This window comes from Ctenocephalides felis, unplaced genomic scaffold (genome assembly GCF_003426905.1).
Source record: "Ctenocephalides felis isolate EL2017-DRISC unplaced genomic scaffold, ASM342690v1 CF-g0.4_SCAFFOLD_01170, whole genome shotgun sequence".
NCBI lineage: Eukaryota > Metazoa > Arthropoda > Insecta > Siphonaptera > Pulicidae > Ctenocephalides > Ctenocephalides felis.
In genome coordinates, this window is record NW_020537324.1 from 10,843,480 (window position 1) to 10,861,640 (window position 18,161).

General features: G+C 27.2%; 1 protein-coding gene across 1 annotated transcript; it reads right to left on the reverse strand.

Annotated features, from left to right (window-relative positions):
- Positions 1–6,453: 6,453 nt before the first annotated feature.
- LOC113366787 (vesicular glutamate transporter 1-like) lies at positions 6,454–14,230 on the reverse strand. Its single transcript, XM_026608442.1, has 8 exons — positions 13,985–14,230; positions 11,495–11,743; positions 9,219–9,412; positions 7,889–8,159; positions 7,633–7,818; positions 7,377–7,562; positions 7,090–7,278; positions 6,454–6,636 (listed from the first exon to the last, which is right to left on the reverse strand). The coding sequence occupies exons 1-8, from the start codon at positions 14,228–14,230 to the stop codon at positions 6,454–6,456; spliced, it is 1,704 nt and encodes a 567-aa protein (XP_026464227.1).
- Between the last annotated feature and the right edge of the window lie 3,931 nt (positions 14,231–18,161).

Sequence of the window (18,161 nt, forward strand, 5' to 3'; positions counted from 1 at the left end):
CACTTGTTACTAGAATGAATTATCTACAGGATGTCTAGGATTCATTGACAGGATACCAACATAAGGATGAATTGATAAAACATCTACCAATATAATAATAGTAAAATATTATTAATTACAATACACAAATTTTATATTATATTATATTATATTATAATATAATTATATTATATTTTAAATTTTGATCTAACTATTATAGTTAGTTGATTTTATAAATATTTTTATAAATAAAACTAAACTGATAGGTTTAATTATAAGACTCAAGCTTAGAAATGCAAAATCATTTATATAATTCTTAATAGAATAATTATAATATTAATATTATAGAATTAATATAGTGATCAATATTTTAAATCATTTATGAAAACAACAAGTTTTAAACGATTTGTTCTATTAATACGATTTCTATCTAATATCAAAATTAAATTCACCATTAATGACCATAACTTCAAAAGAAAAATAAAGAAATATTATAAAGAAATTGAAGACTAAAGTGACTGAAGAGATATTAAAAGATATTTAAATATAATGCATAAGTAAGATGAAACAGACATTTATTATGTATATATATAAAATATGAAAATAGATTCATAATCTCCTATAACAGACGCAGCTGCCTGACTTAGATATGAAAATAATATATCAATAAAAAAAATCGTTTAAGCGTATTAATATTAACCCTTTCCACTCGCAAATTTCGAGATTTACATGAATTTTGCCGCCGGAGTAGCGGCATCCGAGTGGAAAGAGTTAATAAATATCTGTAGTGTATTCTTTATTTAAAAATGATCTAATTTGCTATAATTATATTATTTAATTAACTTGCAAATTACTCTCAAAACTTATATTTCCAATTTTAAATTTTTATCTCATTCAACTCATTTTTATCTCATTCAACTCATTTAAAAATAATTTATTAAATGGAATTGAAATAGTACTTGACAATTGAAAATATAAGAATATTTATATAAAAAATATATAGAAGAATTATAAGAAGAAATATTGCAAACAATTGCAAAATTGTTATGTTTTTCCAAATTCTATCGAAAAAGATATTTGAGAATTACATGTGCATTATGTGATTTAGATATAATATTATTTTATTTTATTTTTACAAATATATGCTTTTACAGAAATTTAATTCGAATATTAATTTTATTAAAACGAGTTCAAGAAAAAAGTCTTACAAAAAGCATATATTCTAAAATAAAACTGCATAAGTTTGTAAAAATATTTTATTTCGAAATTATGCATCGGATACATTTCTTATTAACTGAATGAATAGAATTACCAGCTTAAATATTATATTGCAATTAGATTTCTTATAAACTATATAAATGGAACAAAAATGTATAAACATATGAAGTATCTACAAATTTAATTTATTAACCAATAGTCATTTACTTATTGCTATTTATTTCAATTATATATATATAAATTATTGCTAAATAAACATCATAATTATAATATTTGAGTTCAAGTTTCTCTTAGATTAGTGCCGCTGTATTCGGATTAGTTCGAAAAGAATTTATTCCCAATACTCTAATCATCAGATTAAATTAATATAAATAATATAATAATGTATTTTATAATTGAGTATACAGATGCAATATTTTATAATTAGCTAAGCCGTTTCATGTGTTTTATTTTGAAATCTTTAAAACCGTTTGCAACCTACTGACATTAAATAACATGGATTTTCTCACAAAAACAGTATTTATGGGAAAAATTAGATTATTGATACATGAAACTAAAAAATTAATAATTGGCTTATTGAGCAAATCAATAAAAATATAAATATTATATATATCTTATGGCCAAAATCAATTACATCATTAATGAAATCGAAGAATTTATTAAAAACCAGACCTAATATTTGTATAATATTATAAAAATGTGAGTAGATTTTTTTTAATGTAAAATCAAAATGTATCAGTATCCATTACTTATTTTCATTTGATTGTTTTTGTACAATGTTGATATAATACTTATTTGTAAATTAATAACTCAAGCAAAAATTTAAATTTTTGTCAACAATTAGAAAATCTAAATTTATATATGTACTAAATTTGAAATGAAGGTTTGAAATTAATAAATATTTATGATACATTTAATTATACTTATAATTTTAATTAATTAGTTATAATGTGCAGACGTATATACACAAATACCCACTCGCAAACATACATTCACACAAAAATATTTATAAACATACACACTTATGTATAAATAATTATAAAGAAAAAAGTTTTTGTTATAACAAAATTTTGGTAAAATGTTTTTTTTTTGTCTTTTCGCACGTTTGATTTTACTTCAGTAGAAAAAACACAGAAACAATTTTTAAAAAATTAGAAAAACTATACGCAATGAATTAACTTGTATATTTATAAAAAATTTTTAAAAAAAAATGAACTAAACGAATAGACATATTTAGAAAAAACTTTTTTGTTTATAATTATTATATCTCGCAATATATTCCATCAAATTTTAATAACAATTTTTCATTTCGTTCATTCATAATCTATTACATTCATACTTATTAAAATCATTTAGCTATAAATTTCCCTTATTTATTATTAACATAATTATTGATCATCTGCTTATATTATTACATATTTGCATATTTAATCGTTTTTGCAGATATTATTTTTTCCTATCAATAAATATAATTTAATATTTCTATAATCAGTATTTAAAATTTCAAATGTCGTAGTCAATATAAATAAAATTATATTTACATGGCCGCGGACTACGGCATTTGAATTGAATTTTCCTTCTAATAAGTGAACTTGAAATCAACTTTGGGTTTCATAATTAAATTATATTTCATATTTTTCAAACGTATACAAACAATTATAATTATATTAAGACGTTTATTTAATTTTAGCGGTGTGCTGTCTATTTTGCAAGACAGCACTGATATGCTAATGATTTGACATCTTGATTGATTTAACAATAAATTTTGCAATAAAATTATTGCAATATTAACAACAAAGACAAGAAATTCAGTAGTGCAAATAACAATCATTCATATAATAACATTAATATATATCTAGTTTGTTAAAGTCGCCAAAACATCAAGAAATAGGTCAAAGTGCAAATTTAATTTCAAGTGAAACGTTTGAATTTTTTTTTATAATTATTCTAAGTGACAAATTTTTAATTTTTATTTTTGTAAAAAAATGTTAAACATATTTTTTTAAAATTAACTTGTGCATAAAATACAAAGAGTATGTTAATTAAATATTTTTTATATATGCAATTATAAATATATGTTACCAGTAGTCAAGGTTTTAATTAAGATATTTTATGATAATAATAGATTATTATTTAAAAGTTTGTAATACATTATAGTGCATATTTATTGAACAAATTGATGAAATACCAATTTTCTAATAGAACACCAAAAAACACAAATTTTTAAATGAAAGAATAAGTGCATTAAATAATCTTAAATTTTTTTTTTCATTGTGCAAGAGAAAGTGCGTGCGATTATGTGCATGGATACTATAAAATAGAAATAAATAAATTTAGTAATATTTCACAAAAAATAATCAATGTGCATTAATGTGCAATGTGCTTTTAAATGACCATACAAGCGGCAAAAAGTGTACTAATTTCTTCACTATAATATTTGCTTTATACAAAAAATTATTTTTCCATCGATATCCATTACAACATTAACACTCATAATTAACAACATTAACAAATATTACATAAAGATTAGTCTTAAAAGTTATTAAAATGTGCAATAAACTAGTTCGTATACATAAACGCGATATGACAAAAATAAACGGAATTTATTATACGATCAATATAATATATTCAAAAAACGTATTCACCCCTAATACTTTTACAAGATCCTATATACCTACACAAAATTATTATTTCTAATTTAAAATTAATCAACATTTAGTCCAAAGTTGATTCAAGCTGCACTCTAAATTCTTATTTATATATTTACTTTCTGTTACCAGAAAAAATCAAACAATATATTATATATTTACAATATTTATAACTATTATTATTTATCCTAAAATCGATTTATTATCGAATGAAAATTGCACATGCAAGCATGAGCAATTTTTTATTATTGTCGACACAGCCACTGAGAGTGAGAACACCTCAAAAACAATACAACTCATTTATAAATTATAATAACAAAAATTAACACAGATATTATTTTTAATCCATATCCACACTCAGTAATCGAAAGGTAATTAAATATGTAACGTTAAAATTAGTTAAGTATTCAAAAATAATTTTAGGCATATATTAGAAAAATCTGTAATAGGTTCATCTATCCTGAATGACACCGATTTATTTCACTTACTAATACATTTTCAAGATTTGCATTATTCATACCAATATATGCATAAAATTGTTTCTGATTAAAAAAAGCATCAATATAATTTTAATATTGCTTACTTTTTCAAAACATTATTTCTTTAAATATTGATTTATTCAGTAACGATGTAAAATGTTTGTGAATTGAAGCTACATGTTATAAATTGACGATATTTTAGATAAAGTTTAAACATCCTTCCCAAAATTAATTGAAGAAAATTAACATACATAATTATTAAACAATAACTTGTAAGTACTTAACAAATTAGTACCCAAGTAATTTTATTCAACATATTAAATAGGGGAAAGAATTTTAAAAAAATTGAAGCAAAGCAACTTATAAAAGCTTAAAATGGCTTTTATAATTTTAAAATTTTGACTTATTTGTTTGCCAATTTTAACTTGAATCTAAGTGAAACTTTTCAAAAAAGTTTCTTATTTGAAATAATTACAATCAAATTCATACACACACTCAGGCGCAAAATATTCATAAGCACACACACATTTATTAAATTTATATACATTTTTATATACACATATGCATATGTATATATACATACATATATATATATATATGTGTATATATATGTATATATATGTATATATATATATATATATACAGAATACTATTAATTGAGCATATATTGAATATAAAAAACCGTAAGCATGCGATATTTATTAAATTATTATAACGTTGTGGATTCTAAAATTTTTAGTATAAATTTGAATAATTAAATATTATATAAAATTATAAATATTAATTCCAGTTTTTCATTTATCGTGAGAGTTCCTTTATATATTTATTTAATAAACAAATGTAATAAATCTTAATTTATATAAAATCATTTAAATGTTAACAAAGATATAATTTATAACGTTCGTTTGTAACGGTTGTATAAATTTGTTTGTTAAAAAATGTTTAAAATTTTAAAATAAATTTTTATTACACAAAAATCAAATTAAATACCGCCTCTCAAAATTCTCCATTTCCAATATATTTAATTTACATATTTACAATTATTTACTATCACAATTAAAAATGATTATATCAGCTATTTTAAAATAATTGCAAAATTTATTAAAAATTTGAAACTTTACTACGATATATAATTATACTCTACCTATATTTTATATTGAATTTATAATAAATTGACATTTTAGTATTAAATATTTTTGAACAATATATTGCCAAGTAGTTTTATTAATACTATATTATTTAACACTGTGCATTTATTTAACGAATGCTGGAACAATACCTAAAGATCTATAAATTTGAACAGTTATTAAAATTACGATTATATTTTATATAGAAAGTTCATAAAAAATTGCCATATATATTTAATTATTATTTCTGATATAAAATTAAATCAAATTTTAAAGGACTTTGTTTATTGTATTAAAAATTAGGTATTAGTTGTCGCAATTTATATTGAATTTTATTTAGTAACTAAATTAAAAAACTGATTATAAATATAATATATAAATTTAAAATTAATGATTAATAAATGAATTAATGATTAATAAATAAATTAATTAATTAATAAATAAATGATTTTTTGCTGGAATAATTTCAATAAAGGTAATTTTAAATGAAATATGTAACTACAAAACCAATTTAAACAATTAATGCAGGCCAAGCTAAGCCATAAGTATATAATTGTTTTGTCTTTACTATTTGAATATACATATACTTTTCTTTTCTTCAAAATTATTTTTTTTATTAATCAAATATGAGCTGTTACGTTTACTTTAATATCCGGGCTTAACATCAGATAGATTTTTATAATTATATTAAATAGATTATTATTGACAAAAATATTAATTTTAATTTTTTTTTCTCATAAATAAAAGCTATATATTTATTTACGTTCAAAAATAAACCAAGCTTTTCAACAAAATTTATAACAAATCGATTAATTTAACTTCAGCAATATTTTTTTAATAGAAGGGTATTTAAAGTAATCCTCGATTTGACGACTTTTCTAATATAATCAGCGCTTCATATATCTCAAAAAGCTTACTAGCTATTTTTAACATACATAAACAGAAATATATATATATATATATAATCTAACCTGCGATTTTCAACAACAAATAATCATTTTTTTATTGATATTTTCCGAGGTCGTCACCGCCGTGCATGTAGGAATCAGTGGCTTCAGGCTGCACGTGTTCTTCGGTGACAGGATTCGCGTAGGCAAATGGGTTCGTGGGGTGAATGGGTTCCACTGCTCCGTAACCAGGACCGGCACCGATGTTTAGCTTGGAATTTGGATCCACAGGAGAGCCCTGAGGAAAAACAAAAATCACTTGTAAATTTTTAACAAAGTGGATCATAAATCGTTTGATGCCAAAATTTGACATTTACTCAAAAATGGCTGCACCGAATTGGAATTTTTAGAATAAGTAAAAATTTTGAAAATTCTAAAACTATTCGAGAAATGTGTTGATAAGCATGTTGATGAGCTTTTCTTCGTCTTCAATTTATTGGTCATGAGCGTTGATCAACGGAACCACTTCTCTATGAAGTGCTCTATAATGTCTATATATTGTCCACCAAAAATCCAAAATTTCTAAGCCAAATTTGTAAATTTTGTAGGCATGGATTTTTGATTTAGTTTTGTATGATGCCAAAGTTCATGGCCTCATTGGATATCGAAAAAGTTTATACTTAATACCACCTATAACTATTAATATTATACTATTAGTTGTAGTTGTAGGTAAATTTTATATTTTTCTTACAAATGATGTTTCCCTGTGCATCACAATTTGCTTGTGAACAATAACAGAAGGATTCCACGACTGTTGTTCCTCGGCAGTCGGCTCAGCCCATTCTTGCAACTCTCCTGAAGCGAAAAGTCCATAAAAAGTGATGCCTATGAAATGTATCGTAGCTGCCAAAATGAACACTGTTTTCCAACTTTCTTTACCCTTAAAGAAAAAACAACAAACACATATTAGAGACAAATTAAAACTTATTCACTTAATTTATTTACTTATTCAATGAAATTAGATATTGTTATAATTACCCCTGCTCTAGTTATATGATCTACTGCTATGGGACATATCAGACCAGCTATAGTTCCAATTCCATTGGACAAACCCATCAGAATACTTGCATATCTTGGCGCAATATCCAAGTGGTTTACATTATAGCCAGATATAGCAAATCCACTAAATGCCACACCAAAAGTTAATGCAGTTGTAGCAGCCATCTGAATAATAAATTTTTATTATTATATATTTAAGTTTTGTAATATAGGAGGCAAAATTTGGTATACTCACAGCTGTTTTTGCATGAGCTACAACAAGGAAGAATATTCCTTCCATACCAAATCCGCCGCAGTTGAAAACTTTACGAACGGTTGTTGTTGTCATCAACCCTGATTTGCGCAGATAATCAGCTAGTAAACCACCAAATGGAACTATAGTAGCCATCAGTAAATGAGGCAATGATCCAACAAGACCAGTCTGTAATTATTTATATATGTATAGTAGTAGTATGTATTTTTTATTATATAGTTTCTCTTGTTTCTTTTACCTCTTCGATTTTGAAATCAAATGTATTCTGCAAATAGGCCGATTGGAAAATAACTAGTAGATAAAAATTCCAGGATCTACAAAAGTTAGCCACAATAATTGCGTAGACTGGCATAGAAGTCGCAAACTTCTTCCAAGGAGTCGTGCTGATTGTCGGCATGGCTATTTGAGTCGATTCTCCGAGACTTTGTTCTATGTATTTTAGCTCCTTTATTGATATCACAGGATGGTTACGAGGTTTTTCAAATGTTAACCATAACCAAAACACAAACCTGAAAAAGGAGAAATGACACATAATTTATAGAAAGGTTTGTAATATATGGCATAAAATTTCTTTTTTATCCTTCTGGTTTATTATCATTAGTACATATTTTCATATATATAGTTTTGATTATCAAATATTTGATTAATTAGTATATATTTTTAATTACAATCAAGAATACAATCCATTATGTAAAATTGAGGTCATTTAAATGACGAGCCTAAACTATTCAGTATAATAAATTTTTTCACTGTATCAGATTTTATCTCAAGTAAGCAAAATGATACATCACGTCCCTTTTCAAACTTCAACTGTCAATTAAGGGTTGTAAAAGTGATGACATATAATATTTTTCTCAACTCTGGCATAATGAAGACAAGATACAACTTTTATGAGAAAAACATGTTTTATTTCAGAAAAATGTATTAAAATAAGACGTTTCCACCCTCTATCAGAAAAACGGTCGCATGTGATAATTTAGATATTACGAAGAGTAAGCAGGAGGATTATGACGTCAATGTTGAAATCGTGCTAATATGTCACGTTCTGCGAAACTTCGAAATCCAAATGATTCCATAAAATGTATTGTAGAAGGTCAGGGGTAAGAAAAATCTCTGGGACAGGTTTATGGCGTATTTGAATTTAGAGGAAAATATATAGAACTAAGCACTATATACAGTAAACACTAATTATGACTGTCAAGCTTAATGTGATTTTTTGCATAATTCGATGCATGCACATTGTAACATATTGTCTCTAAACTGCTCCAAAACTCCATTCTGAGAAATCGTCTTAACGGGTATGATTTTACTCTGAATAAAAAATAACACAAAATATTTATTTACTACTTCGAAAATTGATTACTAACCTCCTAACCTTTTCATAAGGAAATAATAAAATGAAAAAAAAATCTACTATGTTTATATTTGATGTTACTAGTTAAATTTTATTAAATCAATGAAATAATCTAATATAGTTATGGAGATTACAAAAATAACGTCTTTTGATAGTAATATCTGTGTTACATATATTAAAATTTTTACCATTCACAATGTATTATAAAGCTCACCATATAAGTCCGAAGACACCATAGAAGTAGAATGGGGCCTGCCAACCTATTTTGCCGGCTAGTATACCTGATAGCGGCATTCCGACGACTACGCCGGCGTAGGAGCCGCAGAACGCAATTGTAGCCAAACGTGAGCGCTCCAGAGGCGGGGCCCAGAATCGCCAGATACCGTGGCACGCCGGGTATGTTACACCCTAGGATATAATTGTAATAAAGGTAGATATACTTACTCATATTTAAAGAAATAATGAAAATATATTTATTAAATCAGAATAACATATGATTGTCATACAATCAAAAATATCAAAATTATAGAATTCTAATTCTAGAATTTAACACAAACACAAATATCCTCCACTTTTAAATAATATTTTTTTTTAAATTTAGTTATTAATATTTTTGTGATATAATGTTCAAAGGAACTGATAGCGAGTCTTTACAACACCATGTATACTATAAGAATAACGCATTTAATTAAGGTGACCATATTTTTTTGCATGTAATCCGGGACAGACCAGAATGTGTGTGCGAGCGGAGGGGGTGTTGGTGAGCTAAAAACTTATATGTACATTTTTTCGGTTTAAATTTTCTAGTTGAAATACATTTAAAAAATAGCAATCAAACTATTTTTAAAAATCCGGGACAATCCGGGACAAAATATTGCTTTTAGAAAAAATCGGGACGCAAGGCGGAAAATCGGGACTGTCCCGGAAAATCCGGGACGTATGGTCACCTTACATTTGATAGGTTTTTACTTTCACTTTAGTCAATAATATATTGTTCTATATGTATGTGTGTATGTATAGTCTGTGTAATATAATTGTTTATAATTGTTAGTATATAATAAAGATTCTTTTTTTGTCTTTTTAATACCAAAACTAAATTTCGACCTAATTTAGTACATTAGTAAAAGGTGAACCACTGAGGTTTCCTTTTAGAATTTAATTTTATTTATCAAATTAATTACTCAATGTTTTTCTTTATAGAGAGATTGTAATTATATGAAAAAAGTGTGATACAGCGTGCATTATACCTATTAACCTAAAGTAATCATCCTAGATTTCCACTTAATGGATTTTTCAAGAAGCAATATTTGTTCTGGATTCAAATGAAATTATTTTTACAAAAATTTTAACGAGAAATGTGCTCAAATACGCAACTTGGGATAAGCACACTAAAAGAAAATATTCAATATATATATTATTATCTGAAGGTAATTTATAGACTCTGTAAATGATATATAATTTTATACGGTGAAGAACCCACGAGAAATGTGTGTGTATGTGGTAAGTTTGTGTGTATGTTTGGATACATTTTTTTGTCCAAAAATTCTAGAGCACGGGTCACCAGATTTGAATTATTCAAGAATCACCAATCCTATTGATTTTAAACCAAAAAAGTGTTCAAATACGCAACTTTGGATAAAACACCCTAAAACAAAAAATTAATTATTAAATAGACCTAAATAGATATAAAAGCTATAATATTTTTCAAAGCTATTTAGTAAAAAAGATATATAATTTTTTACGTTGAAGAAACAACAGAAAATATTGTGTATGTGTGTATGTAGCATGTTTGTGTGTATGTGCGGATACAATTTTGAGAGCACGGGCAACCGTTCTGATTAAAAAAACATTATATTGCTATTGATGGGGAGACGTGCTGATTAGTTCCGACAGGGGCAGCTCCGATTTAAAGATACGGGGTAAAAAAGCCCAATATTTCAAGATTAAAAAAAAATTAAGGCGTTCAAAAATTTTAAAGGAAAGTTCCAGCTATTTCACGAATTCCTTAAATTCTGGCTATTTCATTTTATCATCTAGTGGCTGATTTATAAGATTTACGCATCAATAATAAATCCAAATCCGTTATTTTGATGTGAGCATATCGTGCGTTGTTGTTATACATGTATCACGTGTATATAAAAGAAATGATAATCGCGCGTCGGCGGGATTTTGCCGCTGCTGTTCATGTCTGTTCAATGAAAAGGATCAGCCGGGCGGAAGGATCTGAGCGAAGGATTTAACGGCAGGAGAATCATATTCTGTATTGTCATTGCTTTTGATTCGAGCATTACGACTCCCATATGCGATTATGGGCATCATCCGCAAAATAAGATATTGTACGACATACATCAAGACCGTAAGGTTTTGATAACATCGCTCATAAGGAACAGGAATTTATGGAGCACACTAGAAATCATTATCAGGAAATTATTGAAGCACGTGGAAGATTATATATATATATATATATATATATATATATATATAATTTACCTCGACTAGTCCCTGCATGATCCTAACTATGATAACGACCGTAGGATGTAGATCCATCGCTCCGGGCATCAACAGATTCAGAAAGGATGTTCCGACGATGGCTGTTCCAAATATCCGGTTGGCGGGATACATAGAAGCCAAAAATCCGCCCGGAATTTGCGTAAAGAAATAACCCCAGAAGAACGAGGAATCGACGGCGCTCTCCATGCCTACTGTCCAGTTGAAAATTATACCGTGTGATGACTCCGTCTGTAAGAGAAAATTGAGACATTTGAAATAATAAAAAACATTTAGATAGAGACATATAAAATAATAGTATTGAGGAATTATTGTATATAATTAATGTGATACGTCCGGGTTTGGCCGGGACAGTCCCGCATTTCCACCAGTGTTTCGGGTTTATCTAAAAGCAGTCTTTGTCCCGGATTTAATTTTTTTTGTTGCGGATTATCCAGGTTTATTGAAAAATAATAGATAAATTAACAAAAATTATAAACATAAACAAGCCAGCTATTTTTTTTAAATTAATTATTAAGAAAATTGAGTATAGTTTTATACAAGGCTCAAAAGCGAGAAATACAGAAGTAAAACATAGATAAATATACTATATTTAATTAAATATTATATAAAAGTCCGCAATTCCGATTAAAAAACAGATATTTTGGTGCATCCTTAAATACATTTGTTATTTTAAAGCCAGACCTTTCTCATTACTAAAAATAGCCATCCCAGTTTTGACTTAAAAAATTATGGTCACCTAATATAATCGATATGATCTTCACAATAAAATAATAAAATAATCATCTTTAATAAAGTAAGTCACAGCTATTAATTACAAATAATAAACCTTAAAATGGTTCTTAATAATAATATAGTTGATAACTCATTGGTTTGAAAAGATGGCAATCAGTGACATAGAGTAGTATATAATCTATTACTTCTTTTCAAATCGATTTGGCAGTGTTAATTAATCGATTGGATCAAAATAGGTAAATTACAACTCCTACTTTGAAGTTTAAAATAATTTGTCCTTAAGCTTTGCTATAAGGAACTTTGAAATAGAGTTAGCAAAAAAATGAAATCAAAATATTTAGAATATTTGCATATTATGAACTATCTTACTTTCCAAGTACTTTGATGTACAAGTGAACTGTGTTTTTACTATTTATTAACCACATATAACAAAAATAATGAAGTTACAGGCTTTAATATATTATCATTATTACAGACTTTACGATTATAATAATACGAAATTTATGTTTTTATCAAAAGAAACATTTTATAACTACTGCATTACATTGCTGTGAACAGTTCTTCTTGGATACTACGTAAGAATTAAGATATTTCAATTTTCAATGTTCCAACCTGGCCAGATTGATATCAAGCAGTACGATAATAAATTTCAACTTGAGATTATATATATCAATAATTAATCTCAAGTAAAACTTGCCTTTAGGGGGCATTGCTGCAACTTATTATCTATACATACATACATACCTACACACACCCATATATATATATATATATGTATATATATATATATATATATATATATATTGCTAACACTATCAGATATACATATCTGTTCATAATCATCCTACATTGTCATGGAAAATACTTAGAAAAAATTTACGACATCAAACAAAAGCAAAATACGTAGTTGTGACTGTTGTCAATAACAGCAATTGTTTGCAAAATAAAATTCGGGCCGTGTTTAATTATAAATTAGATTCAAAATAGTGAAAAGCGCATTATCATTTTTGGATTATTAATTAGTACCCTTATTAGACTAATAATGGTTAACATTAAAAATGACATATATGCAACGAGTGCATGAAGAATGATTAATTAATATAAGAACAAAATGTGAATTTAATTTTTTGCTATCCAAATGACTACACAGAAGCAAACTTCAATTCAACAATGCCAAAAAATTAAACATTTCCTCAAAAAACTGTGCAGGAAATTCGGGACCATCACGCGCCATAAAATCACAACGAACGCATCGCACGCTCCGATGCGGACCGGCCGAATATGCAAATGCGCATCAAGCATATGCGTAATGAATTTCGAGTTCTGGGGCTTTTGTGTTTGAGCTTTTACCATTATTAATACAATTATTATGCAAACGTTTTATACGCATAAGTTTATTGGCTCAAAATAAAATTATTTTTAAATGGACTCATAACTGATTGGGAAGGAAAAAGCATCTTATATTTAGAGCAAACATTTTTTAAAGAATTTTTAAGTTTCAAATTTGATGAGAATTGCAGAAATTATGCAATAAGGGTCGTAATTAAGTCAATAATGATATAATTTCTATTCCTTGATTATTGACTAAAATTTTTATTCTACTACTCATTACATTCTATTTGTTGTTTGTAGTATCTGCAATCATTTTGCTTTCTGTGTAAATATCTGCATATCATATTCAAATTAAACAACTTCGCTTTTAATAAAATTTCATCTTGGCCACTTGAAAACATCAACGGTATCAATCGATACGACCTCTCTAGAGCAGAGACGTTCAAACAGGAAGAAGCCTGATTCTTCATCTTCGAGATGCGATGTGTGAAAAAAAGAAAAACCTAAGTGGAATGGAATGCGTCGTTTGGATGTAGGGAAAACTGTTTGACGAGGAAGGAATCTTTGCCTTCGTCGAGGGTCGATCGAAGTTAAGGGGTCACAACAATGCAACTCCATTAGCGCCGACTCCGCTTCAAAACGAGACGACATTGTTGAATAATAACGCTCCGTTAGGGCTTTTGCTTTTTGACAAAAGATGCGAAAATATACTCAGATATGAAACCTGAGTCCAGGGACCCTCCGTTTCGAAGCCCTTGGAGCCCTTTTTATCACCGAAGACTTTGTAATGTAGTAAATATTGAAGTATGATAGGCTAATTTTATGTTTCCTATTGCTCTATTTAACTGCAAGATTCAAGGTGATAAAGGGAAACAGATATTTGAATAGTTATATATATTTATATATATATATATATATATATATATATATATATATATATATTAACAAAGTCTAATAATCGGGCATAACATCAATAAAAAACAATATAATAATATTTAATATTTAATATATATATATATATATATATATATATATATATTAAATTTTTTGTATAATTTTGATGTTGAAATATGTGAAGATGACACAAAACTATGTGTCGAAACGTATGGAAAAAATAATTTTTTTTTAATTGATGTATTGCCCTGAAAACTGAATATCATATATATATATATATATATGATGATATTCAGTTTTCAGGGCATACATCAATTAAAAAATTTGTATGACTTTAAAAACATTTTTATTTATTCCATACGTTTCGACACATTGTTTTGTGTCATCTTCAGTGGACTCTAGATTGAAAGAACAGATAGAAATTATTAAATAAAACTAATATATAAGAAGTGATATGGTATGAACTTACATGTAATTGAATTAATCCTAATTATTTCATATTATAAATGTTCACAATGCACAATCCTAATTATTTCGTATTATAGATGTTCACAATGAACAATCCTAATTATTTCATATTATAAATGTTCACAGTGCACTAAAAACTAATCCTTGTCATTTTAAGTTGAACAATATATAAAAATTTTTGACTGAGATTTTTATGAATTTGTGAAGTACATCGCGCCGTACATTTCTGTGCTCCGATGTACGGGTGCCTACTGAATGTACGTCAATGTGCGAACCACATGTTGAGGGCTGAGGTACAAGGCAAACGAACTGACCAAAGAATTTAAGATTTGACAACGCGAGAGGGTACATATAGTGAAATATAAGAACATGACAATTGTGAGGGTGGACATAATTAGTAAAATTGAGATCAAAATTAAAAGAAAAAGAAAAAGAAAATTGGCATTAAAATTAATATAATTAAACGTCGATCATGATAGGTAACTATTTTAAAGTATGAATTTCGAGACATTGTTTAAGACTACTTGGTAATTCTCGCACAGTGAGGAAGTATCCAATCTTTTGTTTAAACTATTTTGTAAAGGTGTATCAGACAAGATTCTGAAAAGCGTCTCTGAGATGTATTCGATTCGTGATATAAAATTGTGGCCACATCAAAATTGAAAATATGATTGAAATTTTGTATGTGATCAGTTATCATTGTTGATTTGATTTTATTTTGGAATTGTTATAATGTTGTCTAAGACGTTTTTTTAGATGTTGTCCAGTTTCGCCAATATAAGTGGCCTCACAATTTGTACAGTCAATTTTATATACGATGTTAGAAATACGATCTAAACTTGTCGGTGATTTTAAGTTCGAAAATAAAAAGTTGAGAGTCTGATCAATATTGCAAACTAAACGCAAATCCGCGAATTCAAATAGTTTTTCCAAATAGGAAAGAGATTCTTAATGTAAGGGAGACAAATAGTGCCAACAAACTTATTTTCTTCTTTTTTTGGGACTCGAGGGAAAGATGATTATGTTTTGTGTTAAGGACGGAAAGTCTGTTGTTAATTAACTGATTTTATAAGGTGTGGAGGATAGCAATTATTTAATAGGGTTCTGTGGATTAGAGATAGGTTAAAAGGCCAAAATTTTTTATCTGACAAGAGAATAGCATGATCAACTAAATTGATAATGGTACCGATTTTCATGTTAGTGGGATGATAAGAATGGAAATTGAGATATCTGCCAGACCACGTTGGTTTCTGGTACCAGTTAGTAATAATTTTATTATCTGTAGTTTTTATGATATTTACATCTAAAAAGCTAATTGACCTATTGTGTTCTTTTCGAAGGTAAAGGTTAGGTGTTTATTAAAGGAGTTAAAATTTTTTAGTAAAGAATCAAAGTTATTTTTAGGAATGCAAGTAATTATATCATCAACGTATCTGTAGTAAAGGAAAAATTCAACATTAGATAGCTTAAAAACATTTTTTTCAAGATGTTGTAAAGAAATGTTGAAAAAATGTTTTTAAGCTATCTAATGTTGAATTTTTCTTTACTACAGATACGTTGATGATATAATTACTTGCATTCCTAAAAATAACTTTGATTCTTTACTAAAAAATTTTAACTCCTTTAATAAACACCTAACCTTTACCTTCGAAAAAGAACACAATAGGTCAATTAGCTTTTTAGATGTAAATATCATAAAAACTACAGATAATAAAATTATTACTAACTGGTACCAGAAACCAACGTGGTCTGGCAGATATCTCAATTTCCATTCTTATCATCCCACTAACATGAAAATCGGTACCATTATCAATTTAGTTGATCATGCTATTCTCTTGTCAGATAAAAATTTTGTGCCTTTTAACCTATCTGAATCCACAGAACCCTATTAAATAATTGCTATCCTCCACACCTTATAAAATCAGTAATTAACAACAGACTTTCCGTCCTTAACACAAAACATATTCATCTTTCCCTCGAGTCCCAGAAAAAGAAGAAAATAAGTTTGTTGGCACTATTTGTCTCCCTTCATTAAGAATCTCTTTTATTTGGAAAAAACTATTTGAATTCGCGGATTTGCGTTTAGTTTGCAAATATGATCAGACTCTCAACTTTTTATTTTCGAACTTAAAATCACCGACAAGTTTAGATCGTATTTCTAACATCGTATATAAAATTGACTGTACAAATTGTGAGGCCACTTATATTGGCGAAACTGGACAAATCTAAAAAACGTCTTAGACAACATTATAACAATTCCAAAAATAAAAATCAAAATCAAACAATGATAACTGATCACATACAAAATTTCAATCATATTTTCAATTTTGATGTGGCCACAATTTTATATCACGAATCGAATACATCTCAGAGACGCTTTTCAGAATCTTGTCTGATACACTTTAAAAAATAGTTTAAACAAAAGATTGGGATACTTCCTCATTGTGCGAGAATTACCAAGTAGTCTTAAACAAGTCTCGAAATTCATACCTTTAAAATAGTTACCTATCATGATCGACGTTTAATTATATTAATTTTAATGCCAATTTTTCTTTTTCTTTTTCTTTTAATTTGATCTCAATTTTACTAATTATGTCCACCCTCACAATTGTCATGTTCTTATATTTCACTATATGTACCCTCTCGCGTTGTCAAATCTTAAATTCTTTGGTCAGTTCGTTTGCCTTGTACCTAGCCCTCAACATGTGGTTCGCACATTGACGTACATTCAGTAGGCACCCGTACATCGGAGCACAGAAATGTACGGCGCGATGTACTTCACAAATTCTAAAAATCTCAGTCAAAAATTTATATATTGTTCAACTTAAAATGACAAGGATTAGTTTTTTAGTGCATGTGAACATTTATAATATGAAATAATTAGGATTGTTCATTGTGAACATCTATAATACGAAATAATTAGGATTGTGCATTGTGAACATTTATAATATGAAATAATTAGGATTAATTCAATTACATGTAAGTTCATACCATATCACTTCTTATATATTAGTTTTATTTAATAATTTCTATCTGTTCTTTCAATCTAGAGTCACTGAAGATGACACAAAAAATGTGTCGAAACGTATGGAATAAATAAAATGTTTTTTAAAGTCATACAAATTTTTTGATTGATGTATTGCCCTGAAAACTGAATATCACATATTTCAACATCAAAATATATATAAAAAATTTAATATATATATTATATATATATATA